Source organism: Camellia sinensis, chromosome 2 (genome assembly GCF_055761805.1).
Source record: "Camellia sinensis isolate YWXY chromosome 2, ASM5576180v1, whole genome shotgun sequence".
Taxonomy (NCBI): Eukaryota; Viridiplantae; Streptophyta; class Magnoliopsida; order Ericales; family Theaceae; genus Camellia; species Camellia sinensis.
The window spans coordinates 176,989,688-177,007,255 of record NC_138962.1 but is presented as its reverse complement, the minus strand read 5'-3'; the positions used below and the strand labels follow the sequence as shown (position 1 = coordinate 177,007,255).

General features: G+C 33.6%; 2 protein-coding genes across 5 annotated transcripts; both read left to right on the top strand.

The window, feature by feature from the left end:
• The first annotated feature begins 1,506 nt into the window (after positions 1 to 1,506).
• LOC114269529 (putative disease resistance RPP13-like protein 1) lies at positions 1,507 to 11,628 on the top strand. Of its 4 annotated transcripts, none has more exons than XM_082916254.1 (4): positions 1,507 to 5,893; positions 7,303 to 7,478; positions 7,567 to 7,628; positions 11,209 to 11,628. In XM_082916254.1, the coding sequence occupies exon 1, from the start codon at positions 1,712 to 1,714 to the stop codon at positions 5,840 to 5,842; it is 4,131 nt and encodes a 1,376-aa protein (XP_082772380.1). In that variant the 5' UTR covers positions 1,507 to 1,711; the 3' UTR covers positions 5,843 to 5,893; positions 7,303 to 7,478; positions 7,567 to 7,628; positions 11,209 to 11,628. The 4 variants fall into 4 exon arrangements, with proteins under 4 accessions (XP_082772380.1, XP_082772379.1, XP_082772382.1 ...); XM_082916253.1 differs by having other exon boundaries at positions 7,288 to 7,478; XM_082916256.1 differs by lacking the exon at positions 7,567 to 7,628.
• A 902-nt stretch (positions 11,629 to 12,530) lies between these two features.
• On the top strand, positions 12,531 to 14,285 carry LOC114269530 (NAD-dependent malic enzyme 59 kDa isoform, mitochondrial). Its single transcript, XM_082916257.1, has 3 exons — positions 12,531 to 13,043; positions 13,349 to 13,477; positions 13,988 to 14,285. Exons 1-3 carry the CDS (start codon positions 12,978 to 12,980, stop codon positions 14,156 to 14,158), a joined length of 366 nt encoding a protein of 121 aa, XP_082772383.1. The 5' UTR covers positions 12,531 to 12,977; the 3' UTR covers positions 14,159 to 14,285.
• The last annotated feature ends 3,283 nt before the right edge of the window (positions 14,286 to 17,568 follow it).

The window sequence follows — 17,568 nt, the reverse complement described above, 5'->3', positions numbered from 1 at the left end:
GTTCAACTATTTTATGCATACATATATATATATATATATATATTTGTTATCTAAATTTTGTTAAATTGTAATGCAATAGGAATAAATTTGTGTTCTTTTTGGCTTTTCCAAACGTTTTTTTTTTTTTTGGTAATGATATATAAAAGGTCTAATTTAAAAAATTCGCCTTAGGCCCCTAATAACTCAGGGCCAGCCCTAGACAAATCTTCACAAAAATAATAAAAAATAAAAAATAAAAAATTTAGTCCTCGATCTATATTAGAAAGTATTGTTCAAACACAGAGTTCATTACAAGTTTCATTATAAACCATCCATTTTTTTATTTTAAATTTTTCATTATTTAGTGTTTTTAGAGTACTACTCTACATTATTCATGCTAGAATACTTGTCCAATTATCTCTTACAAAAGAGAGATTTTTTTTTTGATTAAATTGTAAATTAAATCATTGGTCTCTGTAATTTAAGAAAAGTATCATTTTAGTTATCGTAATTTTAATTTGAATATTTTGGTCTTTACATTTTAAATTTTGTTACAAGATGGTCCCTCCATCAAATGTTGTTAACAATTGAAACAGAAAAAATTAAGGGCAAAATTAAAAAAATCAAAATAAAATTCAAAACAAATTATAAAGACCAATAATATAATGAATATATTACATTAATAATCCTTATTATTGATTTTAGATTTTACTTTAGTCCCTCTTTTATTTTACTCGTAGTATTTTTCATTTTAAATTCAAACAAAATTAAAAATGTATTAACCAAAACCCCATATTATTGGGTAAAGATTGGAAAACTTCTAAGGCAGAAACAGAGAAAAATCATGGTAGAGATATGAATTCATTTAAAAATATATTAAAAAATAAGTGTTGGCTTCTGTCCAGTCCTTAATCGGATTAGACCGTGCTGTTGGGCCCGTGAGGGCCCACCACGAGTCCCGTTTTGATAATCTGAACCGTTCAATCTATAAAACTCGTCAAGTACTATAAGCCTATAAAAAATCATGTTAATCGGATATCGGTAGCTATGTGATCAAATCATATTTTTGTCAACCGTTAATTTATTCACCGTCTATTTTTTTTTATATAAAACTGATTTGATCACATAGATACCGATATCCGATTAACGTGATTTTTTACAGGCTTATAATACTCGACGAGTTTTACACATTGAACGGTTCAAATTATTAAAACGAGACCCGTAATAAAGCTCTACAAATCCAACAATACAATCCAATCCGATTAAAGACTGAACAGAAGCCAAACCCTAAAAAATAATTGGGTTCTACCTGCGGAATTTGGTTCTTTTATTTTTTTAATTTATATGTTGTTTTCCAAGAGGGACCGGGAGCCAATAAAAGAAGACGCCATTTTTGACTTTATTCTTAGCGCCAAATAATATAATATTTGGGTTCCTTCTACTAACAATAAAAATTAAAAAAATATATATATATAATGTTTGGGTTCTTTTATTTTGAGTATTTTATTTTTATTTTTAATTTATATGTTGTTTTCACAGAGGGACAGGGGGCCAATGAAAGGAGACTCCACTTTTGACTTCTTCTCAGCACTCCATGATTTCTTCTTCTTCTAACAAAAATATAGCCATCTTTGAGACTGCTAAAACTTTTTTCACTGAAAAAAAACTCAACAACCTCTTTGCTTTGCTTCCCTTCTGATCTGTTGGTTTTTTCCTTCTGTAATCGGAAACAATGCCTATAGCAGAGATCTTTCTCTCTGCCTTCGTCAAATTGCTGTTTGAGAAGATGTCCTCTTTTGCGTTATCCAAATTACCCACCTTTGAAGGTATTGATACCCAACTGACCAATTGGACCAATATGCTGTCTCAAATTGAAGCTCTTCTGATTGACGCAGAGGAGAAGCAATTGACAGATCGAGCCGTGAACCTATGGCTCGACAATCTCCAGGATGTGGCATATGATTTGGATGATGTTGTGGATGAGTTCGCCACCGAAGCTTTGCGACAGAGTCTCAAGGCAAAGCAGCCCCAAGCTAGTTCTAGTAAGGTATGGAACCTCATCCCAAATTTCAAGACAAGAGATGTTATGTTTAATTTCAAAATGAAGTCCAAGATTGAGGAGATCAATACCAGATTGCACAATAGTTATGAACAATGTTCGAAACTTAATTTGGTTAAGATTGTTGGAACCACCCCTACACCTATGACTAAGACTTGGCAAAGACCAGACTCTACATCTTTATTTGATGAACCTCACATTTATGGCCGAGAACATGATCAAAGAAAGATAATTGAGTTGCTTGTAAGGGGGAATGAATCAAGTCATAACAACATTGGTGTAATTCCCATTGTGGGTATGGGTGGGATTGGCAAGACCACCCTTGCTCAGATGGTATACAACGATGAAACTGTGCAGAAGCATTTCCATCTGAAAGCCTGGGTCTGTGTGTCAGATGAGTTCGACATTATGAGAATAACAAAAGCAATTCTTGAGTCAGTGACTTCCCAAACATTTAGTTTTAATAACTTGGACCAATTTCAAGTTCAACTAAAGCAGGCTTTGGCTGGAAAGAAGTTCTTAATTGTTTTAGATGATGTCTGGAACAAAAAATACAGTGACTGGAATGTTTTGAAGAAACCTTTCAACGATGGAGCCCAAGGGAGTAAAGTAGTGGTGACAACACGTAACAAAGGCGTTGCAAAAATGATGCGAGCTATTGAACTTCATGACATTGAGGTCCTATCAGATGATGATTGTTGGTCATTGTTTTCAAGACATGCCTTTGAGAATAGAAGTATTGATGCAAATCAAAATTTGGTATTGATTGGTAAGAAAATTGTCAAGAAATGTAAAGGTTTGCCTTTGGCTGCTAGGACACTCGGTGGCCTTTTACATTGCAAAGAACAAGATGAGGAATGGGAAGATGTATTGCATAGTAAAATATGGGATTTACCACAAGAAAGTGACATCCTTCCAGCTTTGAGGTTAAGTTACCATCATCTACCTTCACATTTGAAGCAGTGTTTTGCATATTGCTCCATAATACCCAACGACTATGAATTTGAGAAAGAGGAGTTGGTCTTCTTGTGGATGGCAGAGGGTTTCATTCAAAAACAAAGAAAGAAACAAATGGAAGATGTTGGAGGTGAGTACTTCCAGGAATTGTTGTCAAGGTCTTTTTTCCAACGATCAAGTACTAGTAAAAGCTCTAAATTTGTGATGCATGACCTCATCAATGATTTGGCTCAGGTAGTTGCAAGAGATACTTGTTTAAGATTGGATGATAAATTTAAAGATCAGGAGCAATACCGAAATCTAAAGAAAGTTCGACATTCATCCTACACCCAAAAGTACCATGAGGGTATGAAAAAATTTGAGATCTTTGACAAAGCCATGCACTTACGAACTTTCTTACCATTTAACACACTAAATGGTCTGAATTGTTATTTGGCAAGCAATGTTCCCCTTAATCTACTGCCAAAGCTAAGAAGCTTGAGGGTGCTCAATATGAGTAGATATTGCATCACAGAAGTTCCAAATTCGGTTGGAGATTTGAAACATCTGCGGTATCTTAACCTATCCCACACCTCCATTGAAGAATTACCTGAATCACTAGGCTCTCTTTACAATCTACAAACATTGATGTTAAGAGAATGTACAAAACTGAAAAAGTTGCCAACAGACTTGGGAAACCTAATTGACCTACGTCATCTCGATACTACAAATGCACATTCCTTAAAAGAAATGCCACTGGGAATAGGTAAGTTGGCTAGTCTTCAAACGCTGTCCAATTTTATTGTTACTAAAAACAGTGGGCATCGGTTAAAAGAGTTGGGAAATTTAATTTATCTTCGGGGGAAGCTTTGCTTATCTGGGTTACAGAACGTGGTGTTTCCATTAGATGCAAGGGAGGTGAATTTAAATGATAAGAAGGGGTTAGACATGTTATCAATGGAATGGAGTGTTAACTCAGATAATTCACGAGATGTAAGAGTTGAAACAGGAGTGCTTGACATGCTGCGACCTCACAAAGGTTTAAAAGAGCTCCATATCAAAGGCTACCTTGGTATAGGATTTCCGACTTGGATAGGAGATCCTCTGTTCTCCAATATAGTTGACGTAAGTTTAGATAATTGTGGAAATTGTGTATCCTTGCCACCACTTGGACAACTACCCTCTCTCAAAAACCTTTACATTAAAGGAATGACTGTACTAAAACATGTCAGTCCTGAGTTTTATGGGCAGGGTAGTGCCAAACCTTTTCAATTACTGGAGACTCTAAGCTTTAAGGATATGCTGGAATGGGAGTATTGGTATACTTTTGAAGATGATAAGGAAGTTGAACCATTTACTCATGTTAGTGAGCTCTCCATTGAAAATTGTCCAAAACTTGTTGGAATGTGGCCAAGTGATCTACCTTGTTTGAATAATCTAAAGATTACGAAGTGCCCGCAATTGCTAGTTGATGATGAAGTGATATCAGCAAATGCGAAGTCTAAGCATCCAAGTTCAATAACTTCCTTGAGCATTGGGATGATTAAGAAACTCGAGCTCTTGCCAAAATGGGTTACTCATGGGCTGATGGAACTCAAAGCATTGGAGATCACAAGCTGTGAAGAACTCAAGACACTGTGGAAGAACGAGGCGAGAGTACAACACAGTCTCCCTGCATTTCAACGTTTGAAAATTGAAAGCTGCCCCCAGCTTGTTTCATTGTTTGAAGAAGATGAGGATGAAGACAACAAAGGGCAACATGAGCAGCAGCAGCAGCAACAAGAGGGACTCCCCTGCATAGTGAGGAGGCTTGAGCATCTAAAAATAGATAATTGTGAAAAGCTAGAGAAACTGCCACGGCTGGTACATAACTTCACTTTTCTTGGAGAGTTGTTTGTCTATAAGTGTCCGAGTCTCGGCTCTTTTCCAGAGACAGGTTTTCCGTGCACGCTGAAAACACTGAGGATATATGATTGTGAGGCTCTGCAATCCTTATTCAGGTGTTTAACACAGATTAATGACAGTAATCTTCAAGTGTTAGATGTTCAAGATTGTCCATCCCTCACATGCTTGATATCGTGCAGAGGTGGGAGGCTACCACCCACACTCAAAGAGCTTCAGATTAGGAGGTGTAAAAAGTTGGAGGCACTGCTAGTGGTAGAGGAGGGGATGGAAATTACCTGTCCACCTCTTGAGATTGTTTTGATCATGGATTGTGATAGGCTCAAATACTTGCCAGATGCCCTTCCTAATAATAATAATAATCTCAGGAATCTCAGTCGATTGTACTTGTATGGGTGTAAGAATTTGGAGTACATTCCGGAAGGATGGTTCCACTCCGCAACAAATCTGGCACATTTGGGGATCAGGGGATGCAAAAAACTCAAGGCCCTACCACACGGATTGCAGAGCATCAACTACCTAACTTCTCTTCAATCGCTGGAGATGAATATTTCACAATGGAACAACAACTTCAAGGAGATTGATTTGCACAGTTTATCCTCTCTTACAACACTGTTGATTGAAGAAGAAGAAGAAGAAGAAGAAGAAGAAGAAGAAGGTGTAGCGGGGTCCAGCTTTCCGATAGATGGGAAGTTGCTGCCCACCTCTCTGCTCAATCTTTGGATCTGGAATTTCCGAAATCTGGAGAAGCTATCTTCTAAGTTGTTTCAAAACCTCGCCTCTCTTGAATATCTTGAAATCTGGGGTTGCCCTAGGCTCAAATCTTTACCAGTGCAACGGCTGCCTCCCTCACTTAAGAGATTGACGCTCTGGGGAAGTCGGAAACTAACAAGGAAGTGTGAAAAGGGGAAAGGCAAATATTGGCCCCACTTAGCTCACATACCTGAAGTCGATGTTCATGGTTAAGCTCTGTTGTGGAGATTCCCACCGCAGTTTTACAAGCACTCAAATTGCCAGGTATCAAAACATAAACCAATTTTATAAATATAAACATTTAAAAAATATTTTCAGACTTTAAAAACAAAAAATCATATGAAAAACAATAAAGTGTTTTTCATTTTTATTTTTTTACTTTTACAGATTTTAAAAAACTTAATCAAACAATGTAGTTGATAATAAAAATTTCTAGCATTGTTAATTTTAATGTCTTTTTGCTTATTGGCTTTCAATTTTTTTTTTGAATGAGGGATCGCTGAAGTATGTAGTACATCATATTTTCAAGTTAATGAATTTTTTTGGATGACCAAGTTATTTGCAAATTCATATAAAAATTTAAAATAAAATGAATTTGTATTTTCAATTAATAAAAAATATTTTTGAAAATAATGAAAAAAGTATGTTAAATTTAAATTTGGAGGACCATTATGGAATGAGTAAATAATTTTTAAAATTTTGTTTGGTTTTGGAGTTATCAAAAAAAGTTTTAAAATTTTTAATTCATATTTTTTTAATATATTGGCTAATTTGTTTTATTTATTTATTTACTTTTTAGATGCATCTAATCAGCATATACTTAAAAAAAAATTAAAAATTAAAAAAATCTTTAGAAAAATTAAATAGATACAAAATACATACAAAAATGTATTAAATTTGTATATTTGTTAAAATTTAGTGATTTTTTAAACAATTTTTTCATTAATTTTATACATTTTAGTTGTATTTAGATTGAGTGGATCTAAAAACTTGAAAAACATTGATTAAATACTTAAAAGTTTCACTAACAACAATAAAATACAAATTGAAACTTAAAAACTATTTTTAAAAACTCCAAAACCAAACAGAGTTTTAAAAATTATTTCAGATTCTAAAAACTAAATGAGTTTTGGATTTTCAAATTTCTGAAAACTATTTTTAGAATATACAGCCAAACAAATTTTTAGAAAATTATCTTTCAAAATTGATTATGAAAACCAAACCTTAGTTTTTTGGGTTTTCTGAGTTAGTCATCAATAAAATATTTTTGTATTTGTTAAGCTGTTGCCTGTACACTAAAGTTAGATTGAAAGTGATTAAGTTGGTACAAATTCTTGTTGAAGGGAGAATTTTTTGGCCGGTCAAATGAGGGTAATGTTTTAAAAAAAAAAAGGAAAGAGAATGAAACGCTGTGATGTAAGTAGTTTGCAATTGCTTAGAAAAATTAAACAAATTTTTTGTTGTTGTAAGAGCTAACTTAAAAAGTTACAAACAAATATACGCATATCAGGTGTTCAAATTTCATTTTGGTGAGTTGTTCTAATAAATATGGAAATTGAAAGCAATTTTAATTGTATACCTGAAGTTGTTACATTTTTTGTATGAAAAGAATTCAGAGTATTAAGTTTTATCAATTTAGAAGGGATTATTTGATACAGAAATGTGCTTTCAAGGATTTGAATACAAAGAAAGGCTTCTTTCGATAGATTTCCTCATCTGCTTTTATTTCCGAGGGAACCACAACAAATGGAAGAGTTCTCATTTCTTTCCAACTTGGTGTATTTGTCCTTGGATATCCTGTGCATCCAGTGATTGTTCGCTATCCCCATGTACATTTTGACCAATCCTGGTAAGAATTTTCTTGAGTTGAAACTGATTTGTTTTCTTTTGTAATATCTTTACCTAACTTGCATCATATGGCCTTTCATTTTGTTTAGGGGAAATATAGCTTCGGGAAACCTCATGTTTAGAATGTTCATAGTTTCACAATTTCATGGAGGTATGTTGAGTGATTTTTTATTTATCTATAGTTGCATTTAGTGAAAATGTAATGAGCTTGGCTTCCCCCACTATTTTTGTTTGTAAAATTTTTGGGTAGTATGGTGTATGAGGTGGCAATTCATATATATAGGTTGTCATAGTGAACCCCCAATTTGCTATTTTTCTTTTGATAACTAACCCACTCTCATAGTTCATCAATACTGATTATTCATTAGCTTAAATGTACATATATTTATATAATGTGTTCCTGACTATATTATAATTTAAATTTTGGTTACTGAATAACTTGTATGTAGTAAAAAGTTGAATGAAGTCATTTATTAAATTGTACAGGTAGAGTATCTTCCTATTGTTTTACCCCTTGAAACTCAGTAGAAAAATGCTGCCCATTTTGCTCAGAGCGTGAGTCAACATTATTTTATTAATCTTTGCTGCCTTGTTTGCTTTAGTTGATATTTTAATATTAAGTATATTCTTATACATCAAAGTTTTTAATGGGCACATTACATACAATTTGTTAATATTTTGTATATTGTTAACATGTTATGTATTTCATATGCTTAATCTCCTGAGCAATTTAGAACTAGTGGATGTTTAACACACCCTAAATAATGTAATTGAATTTGTGTGATGTTATGTCTACTGCATTTGTGTGTGGAAGCCTACCTTTTTTTTTTTTTTTGGCACTTGTGCTCAAAGAATTAGCAAATTGATGATTGGGTCTTTGGATTTCGAGTAATATTTTATATATACAAAGATCAAAATTTCGTTTCGGTGTGTTGTTTCAAATAGTACAGAAACAAAAACATTTCTGAAATATTTTATGAAATGAAGATAAAATAGAAATGTTTGGAAATATAAATTGAAATATATCTAATTGTATAAAAGCCTAATAATTGATTAATTAAACAAATTGAGATTCATATAGTCATTCACGTAAAAGAATTAAAAAACTAATGTTACTATGAACTAAAAATTATTAAGTATTGTCAAATAACTCAATTTTATTAAATAAAAGTTTCCAATAAGGTCTAAAAATTTACTTAAGCTGTAGTAATAAATGTTTATGAAAATACCTAAATTTGTATCGATACAATTTACTCTTTCTGTATATCACACTATGTTTTGGTGTCTTTCACTATGTTTTGATGTATTTCAATCAAGGTTCTGAAAAACGGTTGCGGTCGCCGTAACGGTGGCGGTGACATGGTTGCGGTTGCGGGGTGTAAAGGCCGTAGTGTAACGGTTGCGGTAACCGGAACTGTGAATTTTTTTATTTTTTGCACAATTTGAAAAAAACTTACCGATACGAATATTTTTTTTCCATGATCATATTTATTGGGTTAAAAATAAATATTGATCAATTTTTGTAAATTTTTAAGTATGATCCAATATATTTCATATTTTTAAATCATTATAAACTGAGTTTTTTACATTTTATTTTAATAATTAATAACTTTATATTATACAAAATATCAATCACTAACTATTATATATAAGATAAACAATGACAAAAGTAAGAGAATAAATAAGAGCTTAAATATATATATATATACATATTTTAACCAAGCTAAATAGATAATGACCACACTTATTATTATTATTATTTTCAAACAATATATAGATAGACACACACAAACAAAATGGTTTAGTGATAGCAGCTGAATAAAATAGCATAGGTCTTACAATTTCAACAAATCAATAACATGTTTTTCATCTTTTCTCTTCTCTCTCTATCTCTTGTTCCTCCATTTTCTCTCTTTATCTTCCCTCTTTTCTCTATCCCTCTTCCCCTATTTTCAGCTTTTTTTTTGTGTTTTTTCGAAAGAAACAGTTTGAAACCATTACGTAACGGTGCGTAACAGGCCATTACGGCACCGTTACGACCGCTATGGCAGCCGCTACGGCCGACACACCTGTGAATCTCAATCACACTGCAAAAGCGGCCGTAACGGGTGGCGGTAACCGCCAAAACCGTTACATAACGGCGTTACGTAACGGTTGCGGCCGCTTTTTAAAACCTTGATTTCAATGAAAACACTAGAATTTTATTATTCCATTAGTGTTTTGTTTCGGTCTCTTGGGAAATGGGAACATTTCGGCCATTTCAATGGAAACAAATGAAAATTTTGTTCCTCATATATATTAAAGATAAATCCATGTTAAAAAGTTTTCATTCATGTGTTGTCTATGTTTTTCATGTTATTTGGTTCCAAACAAATGGCATATGGTACCTATTAAAATTGGGTGTAACTGCATATGCAACAGCCCTTGTGTCTTCTAGGTGCACTATGTTAACTTATTACAATTGGAGGAATAGTTTCCTATTGTCCGTCTTTTGTTTGGGAAATTTTTCCCTTTTGTATTCTTTTAGTAGCTGTTGGTGTAGTGCCTTGATCCTTAGGGGCAGAGCCACGTATAACAAAGTTGGGTCAAGTGACCCCATTGGAAATTTGAAAATCTGAAATTATTGTTCTGGCTTTTTGAAAATTTTATTTTAAATGAGGTCAATCTTGTACACTAAAAAATATGAACTAATTTCATAAAGCATAGGGATTAATATATACTCATGTTACCCTTTTTTTCCTTCTAATATTTTTGTTATTCTTTTTCATTTTCTTCTTTCTTTGAATTCTTTTGTAGATGTTCACATGTTACCTACCTTATACATCACTATTATATTAATATCCAAGGTGATGATTACAGCATTTTGTGACAGTTTAGGAGAGGATTTATGCTTATATTTTAAAAAAAGGGGGAAAAAAAGAGAAGAGAACTTGTGGCATTAAAAAGGAATTGTCAACAGACACAGTGGGTGTTGTTTTCTTCAACTAAATTAACTAAACAAACCTTATGTTCAGAGAATATATCTGAATTAAATTTGTTCAAAATTTTAATGAAGGAAAATATTATACATATATGATTTATGTAATCAATTGTTTAACTTTATTAGCATTTATGGAATTATAGTATTAGTGATGCAAGCGGTCATTTATTAGATTTTTGTAAAAATTAACTATTTGTGGTTTTTGCTTTCATTATGGTATTTGTAATTTGGTAACTATAAATTACTTGATCCAGTTTTGTGTATTACACAAGTTTATTAGTGTAAATTATGTATAATTGAACGTTGATATTAGTGGTGAATTGTTTTATGGACGTTTCTACCTCCGCAATGGTTGATTCTTAGAACTTCTTCTCTGTAATATGGAGAAGAATCCTATTTTTGTGAACTTGATGATTATCTAACAGCACACTCCATTTTGGATTTGTCTTGATTTGCCACTTGAGCTTCCTTGAGTATATATATATATCATTCTCTCTAAGTTATTTCTGGATATTTAGTTTTTAATCTATCAATTCATCCCTGATGGATATATGCAGACTTGCTATGCTATAGCTACCTCTCTTAATGTTACACATGAAGAAGTTATATATTGAAACTGAATGATTTTCATCAGATTGAAAAATCAGAGATACAGTACCTTATATACACTCCACATGTTTACAAAATATATATTTACCTAACTACTCTGTTACAACAAGTTGAACTAACACTTGACTTGTTTGGTTTGTAGGACAACATATCTCTAGTCTGATCTTGGATTGTTGCTGAGTCTTGATTGGTTACACTAACTGTACAAACATCTCATGCCTATGGGGACATCATGCTACTTGCAAAAGCTTTCGAGTCCAAACACGTCACTTTACGTGCTCCATGTGTTTTGGTTTTTATAGTTTATCTTGCTTTTAGGTCGGTAAAAATGATCTTGTACTTCATTCAAACATTCTATAAGTGCTATATTTCAGCTCCTAAACTTAATTTGATGGCCTTTTTTGCGATGGACCAAGAATATTTGATGCAGCTGCAATGATGGCATTTGCGTTGTCTCCTTGGGATCTCATAATGTATTAGGTGTAAGCCTTGGAAGCACACCATTTAACGCTTATAATTGCTCTCTTCCAAAATAAATAAGTTGAATTAATGTTTTTATTAATGACTATTGATTAATCTATATATTACTGAATGGAGGAAGGATCACAGATTAATTTGAAAAAATAGAGGTGAAAAACGCAGCAGAGAAGTTTTGGAACAACTAATGTGCCGGTAAAATGTCTTGTATTCCTTTAGTTCTAGCAAGGAGATTTTTCCATCTCAACTGGAGTCTTGAAATAGCTATTTAAAACGTAAATACAGTATTACTTCTATCTATGTTAATTGGTTTCTTTTCTATGGTTTTAGTAAACAATGAATTGTTAATTAATGGAACATGAAAAAATAAAATAACCTGGAAATGAAATTTATGGTCATAATTTTGTGGGAAGAAGAGTATACATTATGTTGATGTTTGGTGCATTATGTCTGAGTCATAGCACTTGACATGTACACCTTGAATCTTTAGTGAAATCAAACACTTGACATGTAGATAAGCCAAATCAAGCAATATATCTGCCTCTCCAAATTCTTAAGCATACTTCTAGCTGCTTAACCTTGGCTGGTGAGGAGTAGATTGTTTTCAAACTTGGCATGCTGTATGGTTTTAGACTTTTCTTAGGTGTGCTCTTTCTAATTTATGTCAGGTAGTTGCTCTTACAATTGAATCCAAGTGTGCAGAGAACACACCATGGTCAGATTGATTACTGAAGTAAAGAAAAATACACAGATGAAAATTGAATTGTCTGTGACCATGAAATTTGAGTTTGTAGTTTAAGTTTAGTATTAGAGTTAGGACACCTTTTAGGTAGAGCTCTCATAAAAATAAATAAAAAAAATTTGCAAGTGTGGTAGTGGATTTTTTTTTTTAATACTATCCATATACCCCAACCCCTAGTATCTCCTCCATATTACCCACACCACCCCCCTCCCTCCGCCGCCCTCTCTTCTTCTTCTTCTTCTTCTTCTTCTTCTTCTTCTTCTTCTTATTCTTCACTCTTTCTTTTTCTCTAATATATTTTGTTTCTAAAAGTAATGGTCTTGATGTTTTGTTGTTTGTATTGTTAGTGTCATATCAATCACTTGAAAAAAATACTCAAGGCCAAGATGATAGCTTTGTGTCCTTAGCAAAATGGAGGATCTTGAATAGACTGCATGATAGGAATGAGACTTTATATTTAAACTACCGAGTAAGTTTGGTGGCAATTATCAGCTCGTAAACAACAAGTGATTTAAGAATTAATTATAATTTCTCTTTAGCTAGAGAGATAATTTGAAGCAATGCTGTATTGCTGTTGCTTTTCTCTCCATGTCCTCACTGATAACATAGAAGATTTTGCACCAATAATATACACTCCTACAGTAGGATTGGTTTGCCAAAACTATTCAGGGTTGTTCAGACACCCATAGGGAATGTACTTCAGTGCAAAAGATAAAGAAGAAATGATGTCCATGATCTATAACTGGCCTGGTCATCAGGTATTTTGGAAATCTAAAATGCAATAATGTCCAGTTTTGTTCTCTTTTTTGCTTTTATCTACATCTTGGTGATGCATTAAGAGTGCTTCGTACTTGTACCGGATCAGATGGTAAACAAAGCAAGGTATAAAAATGTGTTCAGTGTAGCAATGTTGTTTGCTGTGAATACTGAATATATACATTACAAAATGAGCACTTTTGCTCGCTTAGAAATGAAAATTGGTTCAGCACTCCTTGCCGCTTAAAGGTTATGTTCATCATTGCACTTGACATATCATGGGTATATGGCTTCTTCTGTATTGCAGGTTGACATGATTGTCCTGACAGATGGCAGTCGCATTCTTGGTCTAGGTGATCTTGGGGTCAAGGGAATTGGAATACCCATTGGAAAACTTGATATGTATGTCGCTGCTACTGGTATCAGCCCACAGAGAGTATGCTCTGCTCATCTCTCTTTGTTATGTACAGGTTCATATAGGCATAGCACAAACAGGTGTGCACTAAAATAAAATTGGTATACAAGTGTGCGTCAATGCATAAACACATGTGCACACTGACAAGTAAATACACACATTAATACTGGGCTGACTCACTGATACTTACCATGCTTGGTTTAGATCATAGCACATTGCTATTGCATGTATCATACACAGAAAAGGTTACCTATGCTTGCTTATATGTTGATATGTTTTCATGCTTCACAAAACATATTTCTGTTGGCTATTTTTCATCAATGTGGATATTATATTGATGAAAGTGCATATATATGAGATAGAAGGTTAGATGCGTAAAGAACTGACAGTAATTTCTTGTCCACCTGATCTCAAAGATATTAGTAACTATGATATTTATTATCTTATATTATATATCCAGTTTTGGACTAACTTTTTACCCTTTCATTCTGCTTTCTTCTATACCAATCTAGATGCATTCATCTATGACAGATACTTCCAGTTATGCTTGATGTTGGTACCAACAATCAAAAGCTTCTTGAAGACCGTCTTTATATTGACTTTGTGCTGTTTATTTTATGTTCAGTGGTCCCTTTTCTTTATTTAATATTTTATTGTTTCAAATATCTGCCTTTACTCATTTTGTTCTTCATAAGAGTTTAAAGGCTGCATTTTTGGGACTGAATATATTCAATCAGATCACTTGCTCTTTAACATAATTGATTATTATCTCTCTTACAGACTGTGATAGGCCTTGAACACTGCAATATTCGATGCCCCTCTCTCTCTCTCTCTTTTCACATACACAGAGAGGAGAGGTGAAGTTGCTTGTGCTAATTGAAGTTTCATGCATCTCCTTCATTTGGTTGTTCGCTTTCTCAATATCTGCGATTATTTTGCCGTCATATACACTTGTTTTAAGCAACATGCTCGTTCCCTTGTATATATAATATTATCTACTGGGAAAGTCTATAGTACATTTTGTTCAAAAAATGTACGGTACATAAAAAATCAATGGCTAGGATTGAGCCACATCATTAAAAGTGACATGCTAAACATGTCACTTTTTATAGTTATGAGTTAAAATCATATTTTTCCATAACTATAATCAAATTGATCATAACTTAGTTATAACCACACCTCATAACCAACACCATTTTGTTCATAACTAATATCACATATTTCATAATCATAATCACATATCTCATAACCAACACCACTTTAAACATAACAAATATCACACATCGCATAACCATTGATCACATATCTCATAACTACTACCCACATAAATCATAACCACATCTCATAACTAATCCCTTTGAGTCATAACCGACATCACATATCTCATAACCACTAGTCACATATCTCGTAGCCAATACCTTTTTATCATAACCAACATCACATATCTCATAACCACTAATCACATATCTTATAATTAACACCTTTTTACTCATAACCACACCACTTTGATCATAACCAACATCACATATCTCATAACTACTAGTTACATAACCAATATCTTATAACTCATAACCATTAATACATATAGCATAACCTCATCCTTTGACACCACTTTGCTCATAATCATTACCCACATATCTCATAACCACTAACACATATAGCATAACTAAACACCCTTTGACATCACTTTGCTCATAACAATTACCCACATATCTCATAACCACTAACACATATACCCACATATCTCATAACCACTAACACATATAGCATAACCAAATACCCTTTGACACCACTTTGCTCATAACCATTACCCACATATTTCATAACCACTAACACATATAGCATAATCAAACACCTTTTGACACCACTTTGCTTATAACCATTACCCACATATCTCATAACCACTAACACATATAGCATAACCAAACACTCTTTGACACCACTTTACTCATAACCATTACCCACATATCTCATAACCAACATCACATATATCATAACTACTAATCACATATCTCATAACCAAACACCCTTTGACTTGTAACTATACCATTCTGCTCATAACCAAAATCGCATATCTTATAATCACTAATCATATATCTCATTACCTTTACCCACATATGTTATAACCACATCTCATAACCACATATATCATAACCACTAATCATATATCTCATAACCACTACCCACATATAGGGGTGTAAATTTGGCCCACGAGCTCGCGGCACACCCCAAGTCTACTCGTGTCCTAGGTAGGCCCAACTAGGCTCGAGGCTAAACCCAACCTAAGATATGTGTTCTAGAGCCCGACCCGACCCTGGTGTGTTATGGAGTGTGACCCATCTCGTGAGCTCGTTCCGAAATTTTCTTCCCCATCTGGCTCGACCCGACCCCAATGGTTCCCTACCCCCTTTGTCAGTGCAATGGTAAAAAATTTAAATCAAAACAATTTGAAAGAATCATATAACCGTTAATTCCACCAACAATCAATTTTTATTTTATTTTATTTTATATATATATATATATATATAAATTAACTCCTCCCTCCCAAGTCCTATAAATACCACCCCTCTCACATTTTATTTCTCACAAACAAATCTGTCTCTCAAACTCTCATTCTCTCTAAACTCTCAACTCTCTCAATTAATTTTGAAGTGTCATCCCTAAGTGACAATTACAATTGATCACCTATCTCTATTTTAGATTTATTTTTAGTCATGGTATCTTCATTAAAGATAATAGAAATAATAATATACAAACGATATACTTTTTAAAATATCTATATACACTTATAGACATATATATATATATATATATATATAATTTAACTAAATTTTAATAAAAAATATGCTGATAAAAATTATCTATGACGTGATTTTATTTTGTTGCACTAAATAATTTTTCTCCTAAATTTTTTTCCCAACTTTTCTTCATTTTTTTCTCCACTCAATTTTCTTTCTCTTGATTTGTCCTAGTTGTGCCTGAGCTCTCTCTATTTCTTAATCAGACTTCTCTATTTCGCTAAATCATCGAACGACCATCGTTGATAGTTCTTCCTCACTGGATTCTTCTTCTCTATACTCTTGTGTCTCTGCAATAGATCCTTGAACTCGTCACTATTTTCTTTGTCTATTTCAACACTATTCATTTTGGTGACATTTCTTTATCTAGTAAATACATTTATCTCAAAACTTTGGCTCTTTCGCATTAATATGTCATACATATACAAACCTTTGGCCGTAGTTATGATTTTATCAATTTGTACATATGTTATAGAACTGTTGGGATATTTTTTTCAATTAAATTTTTGGGATATTTACCGATAAATCTTATCCAACAGACAGTTGCACCAATTGGTCCCAACGTTGCATCTGTTGTTCTAATTAGTCCTATGGGCATTGCTTCCGACCCCCAATGGGGGTGACCCCCAGTGACGTGGCAGCGTGTGGTTGGCTGAAATCCAAAAAAAAAAAAAACTATTTTTGCACCAATCAGGGACGACCCCCAGCACCCCCAGCTGGGGGTCTAAGTCATTTTCCTTAGTCCTATTAGTGGGGAAATATCTTCCCGTTTGATCCTATTTCTCTTATTTGGTGACATTTAGTGGTCAATTATACCCTTCCTTTTCTATTAGGATGTTTTTGGTGGGATTAGTTGTGCATATTTGGCAAGTCAAAAATTTTAGTAGAAGATGTTTCCTCCATTATGTTAGGGTTTTGTGATTGTTGTGACGGGGTATGTGGGAGGTGCTTTGTGTGCCGGACTGACGGAGAATCGGAATTCCGCTGTCGACATTCTTGGAATTTTGAAGGCATGGTTTGTTTTTGGTGATTGCGTGTTAGGATAGCTATGTTGCGTACATATGTCAGTTCAATTGTATGGTGTGCCACACCGAGGTCATTTGTCTGTGTTGGGCACATTCGTATTCAATGTTTTTATTGGGTTCATGTGTTTAAATCAGTGTGTGTGGTGCCACATTGGGGTCATTCATTTTAAATGGGTTGTTTCAGTTCAATGCAAAAAGTACAACAAGCCTTAGTGTACTTACCAATGTTGTGGCACCCAACAAACACCCTGAGCATGCTACGTGGCGAGCCATACTCCAAACCTCTAAC

Bases quoted from the DNA above. Each gene is read 5' to 3' on its own strand.
- LOC114269529 (XM_082916256.1), top strand. From the start codon at position 1,712: ATGCCTATAGCAGAGATCTTTCTCTCTGCCTTCGTCAAATTGCTGTTT.
- LOC114269530 (XM_082916257.1), top strand. From the start codon at position 12,978: ATGTACTTCAGTGCAAAAGATAAAGAAGAAATGATGTCCATGATCTAT. The intron at 13,044-13,348 runs GTATTTTGGAAA...TCTGTATTGCAG, and splicing joins ATAACTGGCCTGGTCATCAG to GTTGACATGATTGTCCTGAC. The intron at 13,478-13,987 runs GTATGCTCTGCT...CATCTATGACAG, and splicing joins CTGGTATCAGCCCACAGAGA to ATACTTCCAGTTATGCTTGA.